Raw genomic sequence first — 26,635 nt, 5'->3', positions numbered from 1 at the left:
CTCTTTCTCTTGGGATGACCCCAATAAAAGAAGTGAAGGCAGACCTGCAATTTGTGGTCCCAGTGCCATTTTCTCAGGCTTGTGAACTGAGAATGCCCAGGGAGGGGAGGAGGAGTCCTACTGTGCAGCACAGGGTGTCTGTGCTCGGCTGCTGCTGCAGGTCCCGGTGACTGTGGGCTTGTGGGGGAATGTGTGTCTGCTATGCTGGCAGAGAAGGAGCTGTGGGGATGGGGGCCAGCCTGCTGTTTCATGAAGGAATTGCGCACAGCCATGATTTCAAGGCTGTTATGATCCAAAGGGAGAGTTTACCTAGGGTAAAGCTACAGCGTGCCTTGTGTGCTTCTGCCAATGCAGGAATATCAGTGCAAGGGGTTTTGTGGAGGAAGGTGGTTTCTTCTGAACAAACCAGAAGCTACAAGGTCCTTTGAGAAGTGTAAATTATTCCAGATATTTGAAACAAAGCTGTGTAATGGAGGGAAGGGCTGTTATTCAGCAGAGCTATGCAAGCCAAAGGGAGGCTGCAATTTGCTGGTGAACCTGACTTTGCTTCAGGCCAGTCTAGTGCAGATAAGGAGGGGACAGAGCCACCTCCACTCCTCAGTCCACTGCAGGAGGAAGGGTAAAAGATGAAAAACAGAAACACAGATGTTTTTGAGAAGCTCCCATTTTCCTTTTCAGTTCAGCAGGAGGAGTGTTGAAAGAGATGTTAAGAGCTGCTTACTGAACTTCAGTTATCCTTGCGGGGCAAGGTGGCTGGGCAGGTTGGCTTAAGGTCATGCAAACTGGCAGCCTTTTTTGCACATTTATGTAAATAAGTTAGAATACTTTGCTGCTGCAGCCCTTGAGAAAGGGTGTCAGTTCAACATAAAACAACTTTGTTGGTCATTATAGATAAGAGGTGTGTATGTGACACTTGTGTGAGGTGCAAGCTAGTGGTTACTATTACAGAATCACAGAACCAATTAGGTTGGAAAAGACCTCTGAGATCACTGAGTCCAACCTCTGACCTAACATCACCGTGTGAACTCGACTGTGGCATTAAGTGCCATGTCCAGTCTTTCCTTAAAAAGAAAAGACATTATTGGTACAGTGCTTATTCCATCCACAGTAGTTGGATGGATAGAAGTTTTTGTACTGTATTACTGTAAGGTTTATCAGTGTGGCAGTCTGTCAGTTGTCACAGCACAAAACAGTGTTGTACATCTGACTTGAAGCAGTGAGATAAAGTGTATTAAGCATATTTAAAAATGGAGGCTGTGTAATAGGTAGTGCCCTCATTTGGTTTAGGGAAAGTATTTTTAACAGTGTTATAGTGGAAACTGAAAATTACCTCTTTAATTAAGGCTGTTGACACTTTCCAGGGCTTTGTAGCTGAAAACAAGGACCAGCTTTGCCAGAATGTGAACCTGTAAAGTCTGAAGCTTTCTGTGGGTGCGATTATCCTGTAACATTTCAGCAGTTACAGAATCACAGAATGTTCTGATCTGGAAAGGGCCCACAATGATCGTTGAGTCTAGCTTTTAAATTAATATTGGCCCATAGAGGGATCAAACCCACAACACTGGTCTTAGTAGCACTGTGCTCTAACCTCAGGGTCAGGTGTTTTATGTTAAAGAACAAAGGAGAAAGATACAGCTAAGTTTTGATGTGTTAGCATTTTATTACCTCTAACAGTTTCTCTGAGGAGGCCTAGTACTCACAAAATTCAGAACTGAAGCAGGGAAGGGTTAGTGCCTGGTATTGTGATGCTGCTGTTTCTGCCTCCAGATCCAGATTAGATGTTTATATTCATCAATTCAAAAATCACCAGAAGCCAGCTGTTACTCCAAATGTCAGTTGGGTGGTATTACCCTGGGGACACTGTGGCTGAGATTGGAGAGGGGAATTGGAAGGAAGGAAATATTCATTGGTGGGGATTTTGGTAGGCAGCAGTTTCTGTGCTTAGAGGCTGGTGTGAAGAAGGCAGATGCACCATGTTTGACAGACAGGCTGGTTAAAGCAGCTTACACGGAGCAGAACCTGTATTTGAGGTTTCTGCAGTCCAATTCTTTGTTCAGCAGCTTTCTGTAACTCCAGTTGTACAGTTAAGAGCAGGTTTGTGGTTTTAAAAATGTATATAGAGTCAGTACTCCTGTCTCAAGACAGTGTGAAGAAATGATAGGGTTAAACTGTAAACAAAGAGAGGGGAAGAAAATTCTCCTTAATTGAAGATTTAGGTTTTTATCTGTACTTAAAGGTAGTCCTGAGCTCTTAATGGTATGTGATTGTTTTTCACTTGCAGGTTCCCTGATGTATTTAAATGAAGCCACTCTCCTTCACAATATCAAAGTTCGGTACAGTAAGGACAGAATTTACGTAAGTATTCTGTGTCATGACAACCAATCTAATAGAGATGTCCTTTCAAAAATTCACCAAGTGTTTCCACTTCTGGTTTTTACTCTATAACAGAACTGCTAATGTGGAAAGGTTGAGGTTGTAGGCCTTTTTTTTCCTTATATTATACTTTTAGATCAGAATCCCATCTGATTTTTAGCAGGCAGAGCAGTAGGTTTTTCTCTACATGACTGTTTGTGTGCAACCATAGCACAGCTTTCTATCACAAATGTTCCTACAGGTAACTTATTTCACTGTTAACAAAGATGGTTTTCTTCTTCATTATTTTTGAACGAAGCAAACAGGTGCCGTCTTTGACACCTCCTAGCTCAGATGTCCATCTTAATCTTTTATATTGCTATCAAATTGCCTAATTGTACTTAATGAATTCTGACTAAATTACATTTTGTCCTTGCCATCTGCCCAGATACTGACAGCTGTGAAACAGAAGATAAGAGTTTTCTTTCTTTCTTATTTTTTTCCCTAATAGAAAGCTGGCTAGGGATAATACAAAACAGGTCTACATATTTTAAAGTGTCTGTGTTAAAATAATCAACTTTTCTTTTAGCACATATTATAAAATTAATTTAGCTAAACCCTTTTATATAAATGTAAAAAGAAAGTATAATTGTTTTCTTCAGTTGCAGTTAATTTACATAGCTTTAAATTTTTTATGGCTCAAGATCAAGCACCAGCTTTCAAATATAAATAAATAAAAATGGCCATTTGAATGCTGCTCTGGAAAAATAATCCTTAAAGAAACCCAACCAAACAATAAAACCCCCCAAGGAAGTAAAATTCTGAATATGAACTGATCATGGGATAGGATAGTATTTTCATAAAGTAGGATAGTAGTTCATGAAGCCTTTCTTCAGTGTAAGCAAGTACTACTAATATGTTGTCCAGAACACATGTATTTTCTGAAGGAAAAAAAAAAGAGACTTTTTTTCAGTTTATAATTTAACTAACATTTCCCTTGTGAACAGTTTTATGCTTTTTTAAAAATCCTGGTTAACAATATTTATCTTGTTATTAAAAGGAAAGTAAATATTAGTATTTGCAACTCTTGAAGGAAAGTTTTCCTTTGGTGAAATAAGTGCTGAAAATAGAACTACTTAAGAATCGTCATATATTGTGTGATCCGGTCTTCTATTAATGTATCACACAATAGTTTCCAAATTTTAGTCTTCTAGGGACATTCTCAGTAACAACAAAGCAAATAAGTTATTCAGCTGAAGGTTTACCTCATTTTTTTCAGATCTTTTCCTGAAAATCTGATTTTTAATTTGATTCTGACCCCTCTTCTTTCCTCTATGTAACCTGGCAATTATAACTGAGCTATAAGAGTTTCTTACAAAAACATTAAAAAACCCCTCTCTTCAGTCTTCCTTGTCCTATGGAAAGGTAAAAAGCAGCCTTTGTCTGAGATTCTTCTCAAATTCCTTCTCTGTAAGAGAACATTTGCATTCTGTATTTCTCTCTGTGGAAGCAGCTATAGCTAATTTTCTTTTGGCTGAATGCTTTTATTGCCTGGCTTGAATGCATTCCCAGGCAGGATCCTGTCAGTCCTTCCTGCTGAGTTGCTTCCATTAGATATTGAAAAGCTTCTTACTGGAGGACAGTGTGTTATGCTATCCATGAGCTTAGTTTATTCGCTTTTGAGCAGGAGGTTTTGGCGTCCTGTCCGTGATCCAGTAACGCAGACAATAGGAAATCATTTAAAAGGAGACTGGGAGAAAGGTCAGATTCAGGACATACTCCACAGCTCGGTGGTTAGGGAATTTTCCCAGGATAATTTCATAGAAATGCTGAGAAGATAATTAAAGGAACTGTAAAAATATATCCTGTCTTGTGTTTGCATTAGCTAGAGAGGATCATAAATGCAATTGTTATATGGAGGCTATAGTCTGTAATAGTAATAGACAACTGCTGTTAACCACTTGCTTGGATACTGCCTAGTAATTTGCTGTTCATTGTTTTCTTCACAGACCTATGTAGCCAACATTCTCATTGCAGTGAATCCATACTTTGATATACCTAAGTTTTACTCTTCAGATACTATTAAAAAGTACCAGGGTAGATCGCTGGGAACATTGCCACCACATGTTTTTGCAATTGGTATGTATTGAGCCTGTATTTGTCTCTTAAAAAACAAACATTTAATACTTCAGAGTTATCTGTAAATTGCCACCTGTAGCAGTAATTAACTTATTTTGAACTATTATAAAATAAAACCACTAATGGCTAAAATTGCAAATCTTCTCATCTTTTTGAAGAACTATTAAATAAGCAACTGTGACAACTCTATTAGGATTATTCTGCACTTCCAGTGTTTTAAATATACTGTCTAAGCAATTTAAATATAATTTGCAACCATTAAAAAAGCCTAAAAAAGAAATAAAGAAATTCAAATTTTATAAGGGAAAAAGGTGGAATAATGATTGGCACTGTCTTTCAGTGTAGTAATTTTCTTTGCCTTAAATTATGTTGCCAGAGCACATTGACTGTTTCCTTTTATATGCTTGTGTTACAGACAGAAAGTACATTGAAATGTTATTTATGGCTTAAACTGATTTCAGTCACTTTTGAAAATAAAAAATAATTGGAAACTACAATCAAAGTTTGACATGTTAAAGGCCTTCTCACTATTTTGTATTTTATTTTGAAATAAAAGTATAATTAGCTGGAGTTTTAGTACCTGCTGCATAATAAGAGAGATTTTTTCCCAAGTTTCCTCAGATGTTACTTGTTGCAAAGTACAACTGAAAGTTTCCCTTTAAAAAATATATATAAAATTAACACAGATTACTATTTTGCAAATACATTTCATTAAAAAGATTTAGCTCTAGATTGTTGATTTTGTTTTGTTTTATTCTGGAAAAAGTTGAGTAAGCCTTTGTTTCCAAGGCTTTGAGTTCTTACATGTCAGTGTTGGAAGAATTACAACTGTAGTATAAATGAAAGGAAAACAGAATTTAATAATTAATTTAATTGTAAACATTTAGTTTCTATTCCTGAAAATGTTACATTTTAATTTTCTGCATTGTAGCTTAACTTTATCCTTGCAATTCTGCTGAGTATTAATTTTTGTCATGTTAACCATATTCTTCTTTTTAAGCTGATAAAGCATTCCGTGATATGAAAGTGCTTAAGATGAGTCAATCCATCATAGTCTCTGGAGAATCAGGAGCTGGCAAGACAGAAAACACTAAATTTGTTTTGAGGTTTGTATGTTGCACCAAAGTTAGTATGTGAATCTCTTGTGTTTCTGCATTTGGTTGACGTAGAAGCAGAGCAAACTAAGGTCATCAGTGGGTATAAGATACAATTCAGTAAGATATGTATTAGTTTCTATGGGCACTTTATTACAAGAAATTGAGATAAAAGCTGACATGATAATGTGCAGAAATAGCTACATACTCACAGAAACTTTAACTCAGTTGTAGTGACATCATGTAGTTATTATGGTTTATGATACAGTCATTTTGGTATTGCACATTTCGTAATGTGGTTGATCAAAAATGTAATTAGACATATTAACTGTATCTTGCAAGACACTGTTGGTTTTGCCATAAATGTATATTTCTGTGTTCCCCCTGAGGTTTTTTTTTTAGTTTGTTTGAGTATCTTTTTAACTTTAAAATACTTTACCCAAGTTTACTGAGTAAGACTGAATAGTGGTATTTATTTATTTATTGATGTTCATGTGCAACCAATACTAAATCAAGTGTATTAAATTATATGGAAAGCCATATTGCTGATATATATCAGCCTTGCTTCCATATCTGCATTATCTTTTAATGGCTTTTTATCACTGTGGAACACTAACTAGAAAGAACTGCTCCTTTAAATACACCTATATCAATAGGTGGCCTGATGATGCAGGGAAGCACAGTGTGGGCAGTGTAAACATGCTCCCTTGACGTGCCTTGGACTTGTTTCCCTCTACAAATATTTAATTCCTTTTTCCCTAAAATAATGTATTTTCTAGTATTTCTCTACAGTAGAGGTATTATTTTCCACATCCCGTGAAGAATTGTCACAACTGCCTGTCTGTCCTTCATACTGCTCTGCACTTGCCCTGCGCAACCTTTCATAGATAGCTGTAAGAATTACTGCAAGGTGCTGGCAATGATTTTTTACAAGGGACATCTGATTCTAATCCTGATAAGAGTAACAGAAAAAGACAGCAGGCACTGGAAGAATATCTCACAAGAGATGCTCTTAAAGGAGATTATTCTTCCACTTCTCAGCAAAGGAAGAGCTCATTATAAAACAGGCGAATATCATTGCTGCTGCTTCTCCTCACCACCCTCCACCACAGAGTCCCTCTACAAAACATAACTGAGTTTTAAAAGCTGGAAGATTTTACCCTTGTGGGTTTAGAAAGTAAAAGGTGCTAGTACAGCTCCTTTAGTACTTCTAAAATCTTTTGGAAAGCCCCATTTTCAAGAGCTGTTTTTAACTTGTCCCAGATTCACTTGTGAATTTCCAGAAAGCATGCCCTGTGAGCAGGGAAAAAAAAATTAAAAAAGACTGGGACTTTGGAGCAAGTAGATTGTGGTTCTAGTTTCTAATTCTTGCTTCAATTGCTAAATTGAATCCTGCCTTAATTGTACACTTGTCATTCCTTATCCTTACCATCTCCATGTGGATTTTTATTAACACTGATAGTTATGAATACAGAAACAGTATGGATGGCAACAGTCTTAAATTCAGGAAATAGACATGAAACCTAATGTATTTAATAAGATTATTAATAAATACAGATAATGCAGTAATAGTTTGATTATATTTCTATTAAACTGTAATTTCCATATGTATGTTGAAAAGAAATTTCTAGCAGGCCTTGGAGTATTGAAAAAAATGGAAGTGTGCAAGAATATTTTTGTTTTAACAAAAAAGTTAAAAGTTTAAAGTAAAGTTAAAGTTTATTTCAAAGTGCATAGGTATTTGAAACTTAAAATCAGAATGCCTTTCATATAGTAATTAGTTAGTATTTGTGCACAGCCATGTTAAACCCTGCTTAAGTGAGGAAACCTGACATGAGATGAATGATAATGATTTTTTTTATCTTACTTTACAGGTATTTGACAGAATCCTATGGCAGTGGCCAAGATATTGATGATAGAATTGTAGAAGGTATTGAAGTTTCTTTCATTTAACTAAAGGTTCCAACATTATTGTTTTTTTTCAGAAATGTGACTCAACAGCAAGCGAATAAAAGTAGCATAGAAATGCTATCAGAATTTCTAGAGCATAATTTATAGGTAGTTGATCTTGATCCTAGGTTTTGAAACATTTTTTATTTGTAATTCACTTTATTTATTATAGTACCATGCTGTCATTTATCTAGAAAACGTTTATGTGTGTGTTTGCATTGAGCTTTACACATATAATGTACTCAAGGTGGTACCCGAAATGGAATTTTCAACTGCTTAGAATCTGCAAGGACAAGATTGTTTTTTCATTACTATCTGTTAGTACCAGGAAAATATAATTCCTCCTCCTCATTATCAAGTTCTCAAAGTCAAATAAGGTAGGGAAGTTCTTTTAAATTATGATTCTGGATCGTATTTCTGTTATAATATTTTTTGTCAGAAATCACATAATTCAGAACAGCCCTTTGACTGTATCTATCTTTACAGTAGACTCCAAACAAGGTGAAGAAAGACTGTGTTGATCCTTCTCATTGAGCCTCTTGAATGTTGCATATACTTCCTAATTGAACAGAAAATAGCTTTTTGAGAAAACAGAAATACCTGAAGAACAAACAACCTTCAGCCAACCTAATAAATCCTCATACGTCAGTTTTAGTCCTCTATAGCATAGCATAAATTTATTTTGAAATTTCTTGACTCTGTGTCTTTTTCTTAAAAAAATAATTTACTTTTGCTTTAAATTTTCCTGCTTTCAAATTTGAACCACTTATTCAAGAGAAGTACTTCAGGCTTTAATCTCTTGTTGCTGTAGGTCTGCTTAAACCAGTTCCTTAGTGAAATCCACTGTGTACTAAGGGAACTCAGAAAGTGGGCAAGAGTTGTATAATGCCTGATGCAAATTAATTGGTACTTGTAGGTATTCCTCAAAGAGTTTGGGCTTTTTAATTTAGAACAGCATCTGATGCATGAATTCTGAAGGTTTTTAGGCGTGATTTTAATGAATATGCTTGTGGCATATGTATTACTAGAGGAACCTTCAGCCTAGCTGAAAGACTTTGTGCAATTTGGTTTTGTTCATAATCCTTTCTTTAAAACTTCATATTACATAAAATGCCTGAATAGTTATCAAAGATCTTGTAAGAAGTCAGATTTGCATTTTTATGAACTTTAATTGTTAAAAAAATGAAAATACAGCCAAACAAAAAAGGTTAATTCTCATGTCCTATTACATGATGCATTATCACCCACATTTTATCCAAGCATTGATGTCATTCCTTCATTCTTTAATTTTTGTAGGAGCAGATATTTAAATGGTTGTCAGTGGAGTTTTAAATCTGAGTTTCCACTCACTTAGTTTCCAGTGCTTTTTTTTAGCTAGAAGCCTTAAAATATCTTGCTGATATTTTTAGTGGTTTATTGTTAATGTGATTTAGTAAACTATTTTTCTTTGATCTTCAAAGCTACTAAAGAGCAGTCTTTCAGAGGCCTTCTATTTCATAATTAATAAGCAGTTTCAAACTGTTTGACTGTGCATGACATTTGTAGGAGTGTGTATATATATGGATATGAGAATTAGATTGTTTGCTGCCACTCTTTCTGTATGGGCTTTAACATGCTGAAAAGCAGCAGCCAGTAAAAAATGAAATCAGTCAGTCACTTAATTGACCTAATTTGAAAGGACAGTGTTAAGTGGTTTTTGAAATCTACAGACTTTTCTAATATGATATTTATTAATTTCCAAGTCAATCTAATACATTGCATGCATGACATTTAAGTGGCATTTTTGTCTGTGGAATAAGTGGGCAGTTTAGATTTCATGAATAATAAATAATTGGGAAGCATCAAATTCTGTGCTGTCTCATGTAGTTTGTGTATCAGTTATTTACCTACTTCCTATAGAAGAACATCACTGAATAACTTTTGGTATTTATTTGTCTCTCAATTTCTTGCAGTATTGATTCAAGTACATTGCATTGTTACAAGACACTTAAGTACTTAATTTTATGTTCCACCACAATATATCCAGTATAATTTGCAAAATATATTATTCTTAATAGGTAATATTTTTCCTTTGATTTTCCAACCTTATTCCAAATAAGTTCCCCAGTTAATTGTATTTGTTCTCTCTTTCTTTTTGGTAGTTTCCTGATTGAATTTTAACACTACAAAAATTAATTTTTTTAAACAGCAAATCCCCTATTAGAAGCTTTTGGAAATGCAAAGACTGTTCGAAACAACAACAGCAGTCGTTTTGGGAAATTTGTTGAAATTCACTTCAATGAAAAGGTACTGGAATTTTGTCACAGATAACCAGTGATTTTTTTTTTGCTGTATAATGGAAATGCTAGACTGGCAGGAGGCTGAACAGACTTACTAGTCTTGCAGCAAATAGCCACTGTCCTACTTTACAGATTTGATCTGAATTGTGTCCCCTTGAAAGAAAAACCAGCGCCACACTGTACTGTCTCATTACTGGAAAGCAGTGGCAACTCAGTAGGAAAATTGCTTCCACCAACAAAAGATTAAAAATGGGTCCCTTCATTGCATATGTGAGTCTTCTCATATGAAGACTAACTCACTTGCTGTTAGGTATCCATCCATTCCTTTAATGCTCAACTAAGTGTAAGTTATGTATTAGACATAAATGTATTTTGACTTCAAACTTTTTTATGTATTTGTATGAAATTTTGGGACCTTACATTGTAATCTGTGTATGACAGAAGTCAAGGAATTGGTTTTTTGATAAAAGTACTATTCAACTGTGTATCTTAAGAAAAATTTTCTTTGTTCAGGTGTAGTTTTGTTTGGGTGGGATATGTATACACACATTCCAAAGTTAAGGATGGCTGTATGGTTGGTCAGTATGTCTAAGTTGAAGACTCCTGTGAGTCTCAGATGAGACTCAAAAAAGTCTCAGATGGGACTCAAAAAGATGAGGAAGCATGTATGTAATCTCCAGAGACTCCGTTCTCTGGAGATTACATACATGCTTCCTCATCTTCTTGACTGAGGACAGACAAACTGCAAGAATTTGTTTCTTTTCCTGCAGACTTAAAGCTCATTTGTTTCGTCTTGAGCTTGCAGTCTTTTCCTAAGTTTTCATCACTTGGCTTGTAATTTAACTTCAGAGCTTTTGTTAATAGCTTACCTAGTAAATAACCAAATTTCTTTGTGGGGAGAGGGACTACCCATCAACACTTACATGGTGTTTCAGCTGAATTAGTTCAGCTGAAGCAAATAGCCCTCTGAGTATCTTCAGAAAGTGCTTCAAAGCTTGTTTCAGCTTACCACTGCAAGATCAATGTGTTTACTTGAGCCCCTTTTTTACAAGGCATCACTTCTCACTTTATGGTCACCTTTTTAGGTCCGGTTTCTCAAAGTGACATGAGTACAGACTGAGACCTCCTGAATAAGGGAATGACTGCATAACTGCAATCAAATTTGTCAGTCAGTTAATCCTTCTTAGTTCCTGTAATGGCCATTAAGTTCAGGAATTTCCTTGCAATTTAGATTTCTCTAGGCACAGGGAATTTTATCATAGGCCAGATAAGAAATAGCTCTCAAAAATCTGTGTCAGAATTCCTTCTCAATAAAGAAGTGCAATGTTGGAAGTAAAATGTTGTGTCATAATTAATTTGCCTAAGATGTTGTCCAAATATGTACTCTATAATTTGAACCCTTTTATTTTACATGAATCTCAGTGAAATGCAGCTAAAGAAGGCTGTAGTAGCACTGTCATACAGAAAGTGTAAGGATGGCTGTAGCAATGCTCTTTGCAGTAACTCCTGAGGTTGTGCTATGGATTTCTGCTTTTTGGGGTGAAGAAGACCTTTCTTTTAAGAAGAGTGTATGTATATACAATACATGAGCTGGGGAGAGAAGTAATGGTAAAGGCAATGTTTTTTTTTTTTTGCTAGGCTTAATATGTATTAAGCTTTTAATCTTTTTTGGAGCAGTTTCTATTGAGCAAGTCATGATCAGGCAAAAGTAAATTGAAAACCTGAATCTTAAATAATGCTATAAATAGTCAGATAATCAGAAAAATATTTCTTCTTCCTAGAACTCGGTGGTTGGTGGATTTGTGTCACACTACCTTCTGGAGAAATCTAGGATCTGTGTGCAAGGCAAAGAAGAGAGGAATTATCATATCTTTTACAGGCTTTGTGCTGGTGCTCCAGAAGACATTAGGGAAAAGCTATATTTAAGCTCTCCTGACAACTTTAGGGTGAGTAGCAGAGTCAGCATTTGTAAAGTTTGTCATATTGTCATATGTGGATTTTTCATATAGATCATATTAAAATCTCTATTTCTTATCTTTGACAGACTCATTATAATTAAAAAAACAGATTTTCTTTTTGTTAAATCTATTTGATCTTGGAATAAAGCTACCTGACATTTTTCTTTACTGGAAGAATTCCTATACTTTGTCTTAAAATTGAGAAATCTGTGCTTTTCCAGAAAATGTACTGTTGCATGCCCAGCTATTAGTAATGTTGTTATGGGCTCTTCTAGAGATGTAAAGTGTGAATTTCTTTAGTGCAAATCAAATCTCCTGGTAAATACCAGTCAGTTCTTTCCTTGTGTTCTGTCATTTGTTTCCATCTCTACCATTTCTTGCCTTATATTTGGCTTGGAACATTATGGAAGCAGAATTTTGTGTATTCCTGAAGTACACAGACCAAATCTCTTAGGTTTTGAAGGGTTTTGTAATACAACAATGTGGAATTACAAGGACATAAGTTAAATGACTGTCATCTCTTTAGACTTCCTTGATCTTAAATGAGATGAGAAGCACTGCAAACAAAGAATTAAGTTATTGTGCTGACTGTTTTCTTTGTTGGTTGATCTTCCTACCTGTTCTAAATAAAACTTGGACTGTGCTTATAGGTTGCTTTCCCTTTTGTACTCAGTTCCATCAAAATTCAGCAGAGGGCTAGAAGCTTTAAATATACAAATGTCCTGCCAGTTTTGTGCAAAGCAAAAGGTGAGACCTGAATCAGTGCACTCTCTTTGGGGAAGGTGGGGGTGCCCTGCTCACCAAACAGGCGACTGCTGCCCTTGGCTTGGCCAAGTCAGTTTCTCCTTATGGATGAGCCAGGAAATGGGCACAGAGCTGCACTTCCACATTGTGTGCACTGTACATTTGTACTGTGGTATCAAGGTGATCTTGCTCTCTAAAAGCCATGACAATATTCTAGGACAAGTATCCTTACTTTCTCAAGGCATTCTCTAGGCATTCCTAGACCTTATTTCTTTAAATATTTAGTTTGTATCTTTTTATATTTTTTCTATCTGTACTCACCTGTGTGATGGAAACTTGTTCTGATGCTTATTAGGAAAGAACTGCTTCCATTCCCTAGAAGGAAAGTTTTTCTTTTGAAACACTCAACAAACACAATACTTAAGAACACCCAACACCGTTTATATTTGTAAAATGTGGAGCTAGTTTTCAAAACTTTCTTTTTTACTCTGCAGTTACTCCATGCAGTATTCTCTTGTATGATTTAAAGCTAAAATGTTGAACAGATTTTCAAGTACATGTTTTTATTGTGCAGTCACTTTTCCATTAAAATTTATTTCTTGAAGTTAATAGATTTTATTTCTAGAATATGCTGCCTACACACCTTGGGGATTTTTTTGAAAATCAAGAATTCTGCTCATGCAAGAACCCAAGGTTGTAGATGTCAGGGTGAGAGTTAAAACCTTCTTAAAATCAGGCTGATGCAGGATAGTACTTAACAGCCTGAGTTCTTTTACAGAGGACATTTTCTTGCATATTTCATGTATAAAGAGTCTGTAGGCACACCAGCCTTATCATACTGTGACCTTTTTTGACTTCTACTAAGACTATAGCTGGCACTTTAGTTTCCATTAAGGATTTTATTGCTTTATCATAAGTTAGTATTTGAATTCTGACTTTCTTGCATGTGAAAGGTCCACTCTGCATGTTAAATTACAAAACTTTAATGCAGCTTTTTTCTGTCTCCTAAAGTAGATTATCTTTAATTAAAAACCAAACAAACAAAACCTTAGGATATTTTTCATCTTTGTAAGCTTGTAAATGAATTTAAATATTCTTAAAGTTTATTACCTGTATTGCACTAAATTTTCATCAAGGTCCATTTTATAGCAGATTTTTAGGAAAACAAAAATTTAAAAGATAATTTTCCTCCAAAATTTGCATTTCTTTTGTCAAGATGATTTTTGTGTTCTTTGTTCTCATTTGCTACTTCAGTTTTCATCATGAAATGGTTCTGACTAAGCATACTTGTGTCACTTTTTTTTACCACATTTTGTTGACTGCATATGTGTTTCAGAGTTCATAGAAATGCCATCTTTCAAGCTTTTGATAATAGATTGTGATATTACACAAGGCAAAGTTGGATGATTGATCAGTATTTTCCAATCAGTACTAAATTTTACAGGAAAGATAAAAAACCTCGAACTCTAAAATTGCTTATTTAGAAAAGCTAATCCCTTAAGTCACATTGCATTGGTTCTATTGTGCCCCTTGCCTTGAGCCTTATGGCTTATTGAGTCAAAGTCCAAATTAGGGCCAGCTGGAGTTCTAAGACTCAAGCCTGGTTTCTTTAAAGTACACTTTGTTAGAAATAGGACCATCTCAAATTTAAGGTGTTTTTTTTTTTGTTTTGTTTTGGTTTGGGTTTTTTTGTGGTTGTTTTTTGTTTTTTGTTTTTTGTGGTTTTTTGGGGGGGTTTGGTTTTTTATTTATTTTTCAAAGAAGCAAAATATTTTTAAAAGATAGAGGATAACAATTCTCTTTAATCTTTGGGCTTGCTTCCCTTTGACTTAAGTGATCCCTTGGAATCTCCTCCCCATCCATTTGGCCATCATGGCATAGGGACACATTGCTCTGGGCATGTAAACCAAGGCACTACATTGGCTGCACTTGCCTGACCTGTCCTCTGGATTGCAGCAGCATGGATGGCCATTACCTCTGTATTAGTTCATCCTTCCCCTGCAGGTTCCCTGGGGTAGTGAGAATTTACTTGGCCAAGGATTATGCAAATAGCCCTGCAGTTCTGCAGGTTTCTTACACACCCATTCTCCAGCACAACCCACATTAAAGCGTGCAGTCCTGGGAGCTGTGCTTTAGGTTGCCCTGTAAAAGTTTTCAGAAATTCAAGGTCACGAGGAAAGCCTGTGCTGAACCTTGTAGGTCTTGGTGCCTTGGACTGAATCACATGGCTGTGAAAGTAAAGCTGCACAGTAATTCTGGAGTAATTCTGTACCTGGAGAACAGTAAATGGGGATGAGAAGCTGAACTTTTTTCTCATCTAAATTTCAGGAAGAGAAGTGAAATTGCCTTATGTTTGAGTTGCTGAAGTTACAATAGTGTGTTATACTTCACAAAAAAAAAAAAAAAAAAGGTCAGGCAAACCATACAAACCAAACCCCAAGTACAATGGTATTTAGATGTACTGTATGATAACCTGAAACTGTGTATTTGTGTTCTTTTAAAAATATAATTTCTTCCTAATTTAATATATAAATTTACTCAAGGTTTTAGCTTTCAAATGAAAGCCATTATCTTGTGATTAAATGTCTTTTATGTAGGTTATCATTTAATACCATGCTGGTTCACATTCTCAACCTGTCAGATAAGTTTCCACGCTCTCTTTTTGAAAAGTATGACCTTTTTCACTTCTCATCCCCAGTTTCTGGGATTGTGTTACTAATGCTGTAAAACAGGGATATATTGTGTTTAAAATACACTGTGATTTGCATTCTTATTGACTGATAAAGAAAACTTCTGTACTTTGTTAAACACTAAGCTAGTTTGAACAGTTGTCACTTTGTTTTAATATTAAATTTGTCACCAAGTTTTCTTCTGCTGTTAGAAATGCTTTGAAGAATATTTTGAGGTTTTGGAATTTTGCATGTAAATTTTAATCAGAGAGTAGAATTGTCTGTGTTCACCTCTTAGAAAACATCTTTGTTCAATTAAAGAGTAAAGAATCAGTTCACTTCCTTCAGACAAAGGGCTCTGTCCAAGCTTTTGGACAGAGTTCTTACATTCAGATGAACAAATCAGAAAGGAAAAGCTGGTGATCCCATTTTTCAGAAAGCAACAGTAATTATTTAAATCTAAATTCAGTCTGATTTACTGAACAGTAAATCTGAGATTACTATACAACATAAGGTGGATATCAGAAGCCAGGTTCAAAATAAGGCTTCCACTTAGACCATGCTGTAAGCTTTAAATCTTCTTCAGACTTTTTAATACACTATGTCTCCTACTACCTATAGAAATATTTGGTGAGGAAAAATTAGTAGTTTCATATTACGTATGCCAGAAAATGAATGTTTTTAGTTCCTAATTTTGGTTGTCTTTTCTGTAATCCTGGACTCCTTGAATAGGTTTAATAAAATCAAAAAGTAAGAAAATATTGTGTAGCTTAATGAATATCCCATTGTGTCAAAAAGTGTTTTGGTTGTCAAAATCAAGAAACTTTCAATAGAAGTTTGCTACTGTTGCAGTTCTTTAATTTTGTAGATGTAAATAAATATATTTTCAAGGAATGAATTATGAGCACTTCTCATGTTGTTTGTATCAAATGGTTAAATCAAGCTATGTAGGGCCAGCCTTAAATAAAAGCATATGTTTTCCTTACTTCTATCTTTAACTATGCATTTCCACTTTTTTATTGTTACAGTATTTAAATCGAGGCTGTACCAGATTCTTCGCTAACAAAGAAACAGACAAGCAGATTTTGCAAAATCGCAAGAGTCCTGAGGTAAGTTTTTATCTTAGTTAGTTTATATTGTTAAATAATGGAGATAGAGTTGAAAGTGATTACAATTTTATAGTGTGGAATGAAATGTTCATTTTACACATCTTTATAGGTCTAAGAGGGTACTCTCCAAGATGCTGTATTGAGAACTCTGCTTTGGAGTTCAGTGCTAGAAATACATTTTAACATGCATCATAAAATCCCAAATGGAACAGTGTATATAAAATGGTTTCGTCTTCATTCTTATAATAACATAACACTTAATGATGCAGCTTGTCTTCTGTAGAAAACAAAAATCTAATACTTTTGTAATTTTCTTTTTAAAAATCCTAACTACTGGTAGAAATAGGTCAAAAGCAATGTTTTTTCTGGAGCCATTTTTACTCTGTGGAGTTTTGAAATGATGCTCCAAACTGTTTCTATAAATCAATAGTGCAACCTCACTTCTAGCCATGACTATATTCTCCTCCTCAGTGCACTTTAAAGGTTTTTGTTTTCCCCTTGCTATTAACTGCTAGTTATGCCAGAGCATGGAATTTCCCGGTTGAAAGTCTGAAGCTTCAAAACATTTTTATACCTCCTTGCTCCATCTCTGTTTGCATTTTTTAGAACTGGAATTACCAGAATTTGAGCACTTAAACCTTTGAGCTGTTCACATGAGGATACTAAATAATTTGTTCTGAATTAATAGTATATATGAATTGGAAGTTATTAAAACACTTAATTAAACTTCTACTCTGTTCTCTAATAAAATTTTCATCTACTCAAAGTATGAAATTCACATTTGTGTAGCTGGAAGGTATTTCAAATATTAATCAAATCCATATTTGTGATTCAGTAGCAGGGTAAGCTGCATATATATCTGACAAAAATAACTTAAGAGTCTCATTCCACCAAGTGGTCATGCCATCTCTTTCACAACGTGGTCTTGGAGCTTGTGCTCAACTACAAGAGACTGTATAGATAATTCCTTTCCTCAAGTCAACATTGTCAAGTCTGCCCCTGGATTTCTAGTGGTTGTATTATTGTAACACTCAGCATATAGTCCTGACTTCTGTTGTTAAATGTAGGCTATTTTCTTTAATCAGGGAGGATGGAAAATCAGATACAAAAATACTTATTTGACATCACTGTGAGGCAGAAGGCTGGTAGATACAAGCATATAGGCTAGCATTGGGGAATTTTGCCTCAGTTTACCCAATTTGCCTTTCACAAAGAATTGTAGTGAGTAGACGTAGAGTATCAACATTCACTTATTTTTTCTTCTGGAAGATGAACCTGTGCAATTTTCTGTTATTGATGTGATTTACAGGTGGGTGTTGTCATAAAACTGGTCCTCTGATGAACTTGAAATAAGAGAAGACTTGATTTGAAATAAGTGTTTGTCTAAATTAAAATATATTCACAGAATAGTTCTGAAAATATATATAAGACATGAAGTAGCAGAACATATAATACCATAATACTTACATGTAACTGCCATATTCATTTGAAGGCTCAACAAAGGATCAAAGTTAAATTATATTTAAACCTAGTATAGCTGTTTAGACAGGAAATATATTGTCTTGTTCAGGTTTTTAAATTGGAAGTTTTGTATTTGCTGTCATTTTATTAAAAATATTAAGATTGTTTTTTGAATAAAAGTATCTGGAATAGTCAATTAATACTTCAATTATTTTTGTGTTTTCCTTATCAGGAAGATGAGGTGATCATTTTATATAATTAACATGTAGTTTAATGTTATTGATGTGCCTACATGTTGTGTGAAGTGAATTTTTCAGATGCATGTGGTGTTTTGTTTTGATAAAAATCATGTTAGCTTATTTGACAATACAAGGCTTTTATTTAGTAAATTATTCTTTTTAATTGATAACATTTAAAAATGAGTGTAAAGACGTAGCTCAGTCTGTGCATGTCCATGTAGTTTTTGATTGCATGCAGATGTGTTACTTTCTACTATTTAAACTGGTTTATAGCTAAAATAGCTTTCAATGTATTTAAATTTGAAAAATCAGCAAAATATTAAATTAGTATTTCAGAACATAGTTAGTATTGTTCTAAGCCATAGACCACTGCAAACAACTTTTCTGTTTCTTAATTACACCAAGAAGTTAACTAGTATATTTCTCTAAATAAGCCTGTTTATAATAGGGAAAATGCTCCTGCTTCTGATTTGTCCTGTACTCCTGTCCTTCTGTCATCCTATTGCAAGGACCTCTATCTTTTTTCAGCTGCTTGGGTTAGAAGGATTCCTTTGTATTAAATGCTCCAATAGCTCCCTTAGCCAAAGTCTTCCTTCCCCCTGCTCATTATCTCATATTTCCCTGTCCTAAGCAGTCACATTCTCTCTAGCTTCTGCTTTCTGAAGATAGTTTGAAGTTTGCTGTGAAATTTAAGTTTAAAGATCATGCTTCCAAGTATCAACAATTTAATTAAGGTTCTTGCAAGGCCTATATTGTATGAAGAACTTGGATCTACTTAGTTTGGCATGCTTTTGTATGCTTTTTGATATGACTTATCCTTGACTGGAAATATTTGCTTACATTTACTTTAAAGCACTTACATAGAATTTTTGGTTTTTTGTGTTTTATAGTATCTTAAAGAAGGTTCCTTGAAGGATCCACTGTTAGATGATCATGGAGATTTCAACAGAATGTGCACAGCTATGAAAAAGATTGGACTGGATGATGAAGAAAAACTTGATCTTTTTAGAGTAGTGGCTGGTGTCCTTCACCTTGGAAATATCGATTTTGAGGAAGCTGGGAGTACTTCAGGTTAGATCAAAATAGAAATTGTTTTTCCTAAAAATACTGAAAATGCCTCTTGATTAGAGACATTCCCTTTGCATGTGAATTACTGCTTTTGAACGCTTCTTTGTGTTCATGGGTAATTCCATCTTAATTCACCCCATTTTGAAGTCAAGTTTATCTTTTAAAGTTGTACTTCTTTCCATGCTCTGAAAGCAAATAGGGTTGCACTGAAACTGTTCAAGAACCTATTCTGTGAAAAGTTTCATATAAAGAAAATAGCCATTTTGTATTTTAATGACAGCTTTAAGGTCCAACTTCTCTCTAATATCACAAAAAGATCTTGACATTAGCAACTCCTTCCTGTAGGGAAAGGCGTTATGTCCTTTGGCTTCCAAAAATAACATCATGTTAGTATTTTGAGAGATGAAAAAAAAAGTTACAGCAAAAACGTAGGTAAATATAACTTCCTCATTTTAAGACGTTGCTCACAAGATGAAGCAGTACAAGTGTAGTTGGGACTTAATTGCAGAATGTGCATGAAGGTTGATGAAGGAGATTTAATGATTTGGGAATTGTCCTTATTACCTTACTACTGAAATCAGCCTCTCTAAATTGAGAACTGCTGTCCATATATTCCTGAAGGGCTGATTCCTCTGGGTCTGGATGTACTACAAATACACAACTATAGTAGAAAACATAAGTATGCAGGTCTAGCTTGAGTTGCAAGACAGAGTTAAATTGGTTCCTCCTGGTCCTACTTCAAGTATGTATAGCTGTTGGTGCAGCTGTTTGGAAGAGCAGACCAAAGAACATTCTAAAAGGTGTTCTGAATGATGAATTAAATGAGTGCTAACCTTACAGGTTCACTAGCTCCTGACCCCAAGTACAGAATCAGCACAGTACTGTACAAAACATTCTGTTCAGAAGAGATCATGGGTGGGCTCCAGTCCCATGTATCAAATCAGGGCCAGTGCTGAATTCAAATTGGGTAGCTTAGGGTTGGCATAGAGGTGAGTTGTTTTGTTTTTGGTTTTTGTTTTCCTCTCTCTACTCTATAGATCAAATGACAACCTCCCCAGTCTCAGTTCATGCTGTTGCCATCTTCATGAAGATGACAGAAATGAGCATGATTAATAGAATGAATCTGGGAAGATGCAGGTGTAGAGATGGGTAGTGGCCTCATGTAGCTCAAACCAGTAAGCTTCACAGAGAGCTTCCCTGTTTGGGCCTTTTGTGAGTTGGGACGTGGGCATTGACCAGGTTAAACAGTGAAAGAGGTGCAAATGTGAGTTTGAGGAAGAAATGAATGAGAAGAGTGGAAACCGCAGATGGTAAGGAAAGTCAGGGTTTAGAGAAGGAAATGTCACCAGAGAACTTAGGACCTCTAAATACTGAAATTCAGACCCACTTTTTTTCTGGAATAAGTTATAGATCTCCTAAAATGTAAAGGAACTTCTAAAATGTAAATTAATGTATTGAACTTCTAAATTCCAAATACATGTTTTGTTTTTCCCTCACCTTGTGTGTCTATATACAGGGTGTGTTTGAACTGCTTCAGGCAGTCTCTTACCAGAGAGAGACTGGTAAGACCCTCTAGAGCTCTGTCGCTGCTCTACTGCAAGCAACAGGAAACACATGTAAATAAGTGCCAGATTTTACTAAAGTGGGTGGTGTGCCAGTTGGAGATCTCTGCTGGCCGAGCCCTGGCACTGAGGCAGGTGCAGAGCAGCAGGACTGCACCTTCTGGCTGTTTACCTGGACATGTACACAGACTTATCTGAAAAATCCAAGTGCCAGGAGCCTGCCCTAGCAGCCACTTCTGCTGCATTGCAAGGGAGCCTGGAGGATAACAGGAGCATCTACGTTCAAAAGTTTTAAGTCACTAGAGTTAGTTTGTAGGAGTTAACACTTCTGCATTTTGGGATAGTTCTTCCCTACAAGCAGCCTGGACAGCGTTCTAGAAATACGGAATTTCATGGATAGTTTTTGGGCGAGATGTTATTTTTGTGTTTGTTGTGAGGGGGTTCCCTGGGTTCTGTGAACTGCCTCTTGGCACCGAACTGCTCCGAGGTGCTGCGCAGAGGCAGCGGTGCCTCCCTGGGCGCTGCTGCTGACGCTGTGTGTCCGCAGGGGGCTGCACGCCGCGCGCGCGGAGCCAGGCGGCGCTGGAGCGCTGCGCGGCCCTGCTGGGCCTGGACGAGGACGACCTGCGCGGGAGCCTCACCTCGCGCGTCATGCTCACCACGGCAGGGGGCGCCAAGGGCACGGTCATCAAGTGAGTGGCGGCGCCGGCGGGAGGGGCGGGGCGGGGCGGGGCGGGCGCCGCCCGTGAGGGGCCGCCGGCGCTGCTGCCCCGCCGGGGGCCGGCTCCGCGCCTCCCTGCTCACGCACCGGCACAATGGGCCCCAGCTCCGCTTAACCAGCTGCAGGGCAGAACTGAGGTGCGCTCACACCAAGCGCAGCTGTCTAAAGCGCTTCTTTTAATGGCTCTCCGAGCACAGGTGCACCCCCTTGGCCGTAAAGAAATCGCAGTTACGCACTTACACTAGCTGAAGGCTAGCAGGCGTACAGCACTTTGAATAAGTAACTCCTGTGCTGTATAAAATCTCTCATGTGTTAGTGAGTACGCTGTGTGGCCAAAGAAAGTATAGCAGTCAGCCGGTTAAATCCACAGCCTGCCCAGCAAATTTGATATGCTAAATCATTTATTAGATACACTATCAAGGAATGTCAATGTGGTGCCTGAAGTCTTTCAGAAGATGCTTGAATCTTTCTCCTGAGGGTTGCGCAGTGCTCCCGTGAGTGCTGCCCTGTAATAATTAGGGCTGGGATGCTTAAATCAGAGGGCAGGATGGCCACCCTTCTTAATGTCTGAGTGATCACTGTCCTTGTGTTTGTCATACGTAATTCTTCTGAAATCAAGTTTTAACTTTAAAAACACCCCTGCAAATGGTAATCCAGTAATTGCTGCTTTTTGCTGCTTTTGGTAAACACACATTTAATCTTGACTGTAAATAATGTTTCACAAAAACATGGATAGAAAGTGTGGGTTTTGTTTTTGCTTTTTTTTTGTTGTTTTTTTTTTTTTTTTTTTTTTTTCTGAAGCTGTTATCCAGGTAACTTCCTAGGCACAGAAGCAGGATAATGGTTCCTTTCTGTATGTACATGGAAATGAATTAAGGGCAAAGAGCCCGTATAAATATGGTACTGGTGATAACATTTCAAAACCATGAAATTTATAACTCTTGCAAAACTGAGTTTTATGAAAATGACAATGCAGTTACCTTTTATTTATGAAAAACCTCTAGCTTCTACCGCAAATTTTCTCTTGCTGAGATTGATCCTAGCATGCAAGCTGTCAGGGATGCCTGCAACTGAATTGTGTGTTTTAACATTTAGTTTTCTGTGTTGAGTATTTTCTGGAGTTCACATAAAAAACTGAGCTTGGACTAAGCAGTTTTGTGCACATTAAAGTAATTCTCAGTGTTCACCTGAATGCATCAGTCTTTTAATTAGGAAGCTAATGAACATTCACTCCTTGGAAGAATACAGGTGTGATTTTTATTAACATATGGAAACAATCTGATTGTTTTAGTGAATTGGAAATACTTTATTCACATTACACCAAATTTTTAATATATGAAACTCATCATTATCTGTATTAATGGGGTTTATTTGACTTCCTTGCATATTTTGTCTTTGCAATTTCTTTGGAAATTTATTACAGAAATTATTATTATGGAAAAAATTCTAATGCAGTGACAAATGGTAAATAATGTTGGGGGAGCGGGAGAGGGTGATGTGTTACTCTGCATTTAGTTAAAAGCTCAAGATTTAAACCTCTTAATTGTGTATTCAAAAGTCCATTTCTTGAGAGTAAATTCTTCTCTCCCTGCCCAATGTAAATTCCTCCTTTCTCTTCCCCAGCAGTTACTAGAAATAGGGGACTTGAGTCGTTGTCATCTTGCTGCCTTATCAAATGATATGGAGTGTTATAAGAAATTTTTTCCCCTTCATTACAAGCTTAATGTATATGAAGATGTCAGTCTTGCAGGAAAAAGTGTCTCCAGTGGAAAATATTGACCGAGCTTTTACTATTTGCTCTTTTCCAAACCATGTCTAAATTGACAGCAAAATCTTTGATATATTCATCCAGGAGAAGCTTTATCAGTACACTAGAGTAGAAAATTTCTTATTGTACAGTACAGATGGCACTCATAGTAATTCATGGCAATATGAACATTGCAGGTTTTGAAAGTCAATAACATTTTTTACTTAATTCAAGTTGGGATGCACAATAATTGCTGATCTTTCTCTGTTGACTTACTGCTTACCTGGTTATTCTCCATCTTCCATTTGCATTTTTAAATTCTTTTCAGCTTACTACTACCCACTTTCCTTTACTGAAATATATCTTGTGGATTTTTACATTATGAATTTTTTGAAAATAATCCTGTATACTAATCTTGTTACAAGATTTTCTGCTTTCTTGATTCAGTATTATTAGAGCCCGTTTTTTGAGAATACCCTTAGTTTCACATTCCTTTTAAGTGAAAGTGTTAAACAGAAGCAGAAGGGCTTTGAACGAATTGTATCCATGTCAGATTCAGATGGCACCCCACTGGAAATGCTCTCAGGGAACTGCTGATTCAGCCTCTGAGAACAGATTTGTTTTGGCTCTAGTACATGTAACACAGACATAAGGCTTGTCTGTATATTTTCCTTTGGAGAATGTTTGGTGGGACATACCAAGCTACCACCATTATGAGGCACACCGTCTGATCACTCCTCAAATGACACTGTCAGGGAAGGTTTCTTAACTTTTGTTACAGTTTTGAGTTTACTTTGGATTAAAACTGTAAAGATTTTCTGATCAGCAAATTTATCCTGATAAGCCTGTAGTGTTATTAGCACTGTGCAGTTTCAAAAGTCTGCAAACACAAGGAGCTATGTTTTTATGCCAGCAGATCTTATTTTTCTCATGTTTTATTTTGGGGATGTCAAAAATGAGTTCAGCAGACTCCTTACACATCTCAATGATTATTGCATTAAGCCTCTTTTGCTAGCATTTTATAAACTTGTGCATCTAAAAGCAGACATACTCTAATAAATACACCAATATCATCTTCTCACATGGCTTACTGCATGTAAAAGTGGATTGGACTATTTTAGATATTTGTTACATAGACACAATTTTTCTATGGTAGTGTGGTTTAGAAACTACTTGACTGCTATCAGTATTAGAGTTTTGACAAGTGCATTGGTTTTTTTTGTTCCAAGCAACCCAAAGAGCTGGTCATTTCTCTCTCTTTCTTAGGGACCTTTTGTGTGCAAGTAGATCATGTGAGTCCTAATAGGTCACAGTGAATAAATAGCTCAGCTGAAATCACTGTGCTCAGAGTATAACAAAGGCTTTGTTCTGCTGGGCACAGTGGAGCCAACAAGGAACAGTAGGAGGGTGATGCTAAATGCAATCTCTCTGAATTTTATTAAATAATCATGTGCAGTGAATTGCCTGGGGGACTTGACAGCTGCGCTATGTCTATCTGTCTTTGTCTCCCAAAACCCCAAAATAATTACCTTGCTGGATGGTGTTTTTACCATCCATGTGAAGTGTATTTACAGAGAGAAATAATGTGTTAGGATTCAAAATCTGGTGCTTCTCTTAGACTGTAAATGTGCTACTGTGCTTTTCTCTTGCTCAGTTTCTTCTTTTCCTAGAAGACTTTCACAGAGGACTCCATCATCACAAACTAAATTATTTTACAAGGTGAAAAAAATTAACTTGCATCATTCCAAGTCCTTCAGCTTCTTTTGCAGTACATTTTCTACCAAAATGCATTTTTTTTAGTGATGCTACTGAAGTGTCCATCGGAAAAACTTTTTCAAAACGTTTTTGAACTTTAGCTTTTTTCAACTTACAAATATACTGCTTATATTCTTTAATTATATGGAGTATTTATTTAGGTAGGGTTACTTAATCCAGGCTACTTTATTTATGAACCAGTAACCATATTGGATGACAGTAATTGATGGATATCGCTTCACCTGCTCTCCCCTCAGTTGTTGTCAACCGTGGGCAAATTATACATGTTTTTAATTATTTTGTTCTGGAATATATTTGGGAACTGCATGGAGTTTGCATGGAGAGATTTTGTCCACAGACTCAATCTACACCATCCGTGCTTTCCCCTAGGTCTTAAACTTTAGATCATTGGAAACTTTGCTGAAGAAATTGGCATGAAGACCAACAAGGGGTTTTTTTGCAGCCTTACCAAAGTACTTAGAATTTGGCAAATTTTTTCTCCATTGCATTCAAGTAGCTGATAAATTCAGGAGAGGGAAAGAAGGTAAAATGGAGGAAGGAGAATTTATCTTTTCCTGTTCAGGCAAGAAACAAGAGAAAGAAAGAGATTCATTTGTCTTTTTGCAGACCAAAGAAAGGAGAGCTGAGGGAAAGCAAGTTCATGAAAAGAAAGCTACTTGTTCTGAACATCAGTTCTGTGATGGGGCTCTTGTGTATCTACTGTTTCAGGGCATTTTCAGTGCATTCAGCACTTTCAGTTGTGCAAAATGCTTTGCAGGGTTACATTTTCTTTCCATGCATGTTTGCTGCATACTATGAAATTTAGCAGCAAGGGTTTGTGCAGTCTTTAGAATTGCACTTAACAGTGGCAGAATTTGCTATTTTGAACACTAGGACCATTTTGTAAATACATGCTCTAGCAGTACAACTATTTGTCATGTTGTTTAAAAAAGTAAGTAAAAAACATAAATGATTTTAATATATTGTATTATGTAATAGGTCTGCAGCTGACAGGAATTAGTATTCTGATCTCTTAAACGTATCAGAACAGAATGCAAAGGTACCTTCCTTCTATTTATAAGCTGAGATTTCTGTCAGTACTCATTACCTTAAGATAAGATAGATACTTAGTGGAAGACAAGATTGTGTGTTAAAGCTAATTACTATCAAATGTAATGTAGCTGCAAGTGTCCTTTGGGAATGGAGACTCTGGTTCCATGGCTTACCAGTCACAGTAGAAAGTGATCTCCATCACTGTCATGATTCTGCATCAGAAGTATTATCTTTGTAGAAATAAAAAATTAGTAATTATTACTTAGTTTAGTGCTTATGAATTCTGGGAAGTGAAGGAAATTATGCAATATGGATAAGCTGTTGTTGTGGTTTAACTCCAGCTGGCAACTCAGCCCCTTGTAGCCACTCACTCCCTGCCAGTGGAAGGGAAAAGGGGAGGGGTAAAAATGAGGAAACACATGGGTTGTTGATAAAGGCAGTTTAAAAGGTAAAGCAAAAGCTACATGTGCAAGCAGTGCAAAACCAGGAATTCATTCTCTACTTTCTGTTGGAAGGTCAGTGTTCAGCTCCCCAGGATAGCAGGCTTCATCAAGTGTTGTGGTTACTTAGGAAGACAAAACTTTAAATTCATAGAATCATTCTCCTTTCCCTCTTCTTCCTTCAGCTTTTATTGCTGGGCATGATGCCATATGATACAGAATGTCCCTTTGGTTAGTTGGGGTCAGCTGTCCCAGCTGTGTCCCCTCTCAGCTTCTTGTTCACTCTCAGCCTCCT

At 36.3% G+C, this 26,635-nt stretch overlaps 1 protein-coding gene across 6 annotated transcripts in view; it reads left to right on the top strand.

Moving 5' to 3' along the window:
* Positions 1 to 26,635, top strand: part of MYO6 (myosin VI) — a 103,371-nt gene that overhangs the window by 37,681 nt on the left and 39,055 nt on the right. For all 6 annotated transcript variants that reach the window (XM_036380110.2, XM_036380109.2, XM_036380108.2 and 3 more), the window contains exons 4-12: positions 2,282 to 2,355; positions 4,362 to 4,491; positions 5,492 to 5,597; positions 7,460 to 7,515; positions 9,724 to 9,821; positions 11,596 to 11,760; positions 16,214 to 16,294; positions 18,885 to 19,065; positions 21,172 to 21,316. In XM_036380110.2, the coding sequence (XP_036236003.1) occupies positions 2,282 to 2,355; positions 4,362 to 4,491; positions 5,492 to 5,597; positions 7,460 to 7,515; positions 9,724 to 9,821; positions 11,596 to 11,760; positions 16,214 to 16,294; positions 18,885 to 19,065; positions 21,172 to 21,316 (1,036 nt within the window). The remainder of the gene's footprint in view (positions 1 to 2,281; positions 2,356 to 4,361; positions 4,492 to 5,491; positions 5,598 to 7,459; positions 7,516 to 9,723; positions 9,822 to 11,595; positions 11,761 to 16,213; positions 16,295 to 18,884; positions 19,066 to 21,171; positions 21,317 to 26,635) is intronic.

This window comes from Molothrus ater, chromosome 3, assembly GCF_012460135.2.
Source record: "Molothrus ater isolate BHLD 08-10-18 breed brown headed cowbird chromosome 3, BPBGC_Mater_1.1, whole genome shotgun sequence".
NCBI classification, from domain to species: Eukaryota; Metazoa; Chordata; class Aves; order Passeriformes; family Icteridae; genus Molothrus; species Molothrus ater.
Note: the sequence above shows the minus strand (reverse complement) of the source record. Positions and strands in the feature narration are given on the sequence as shown.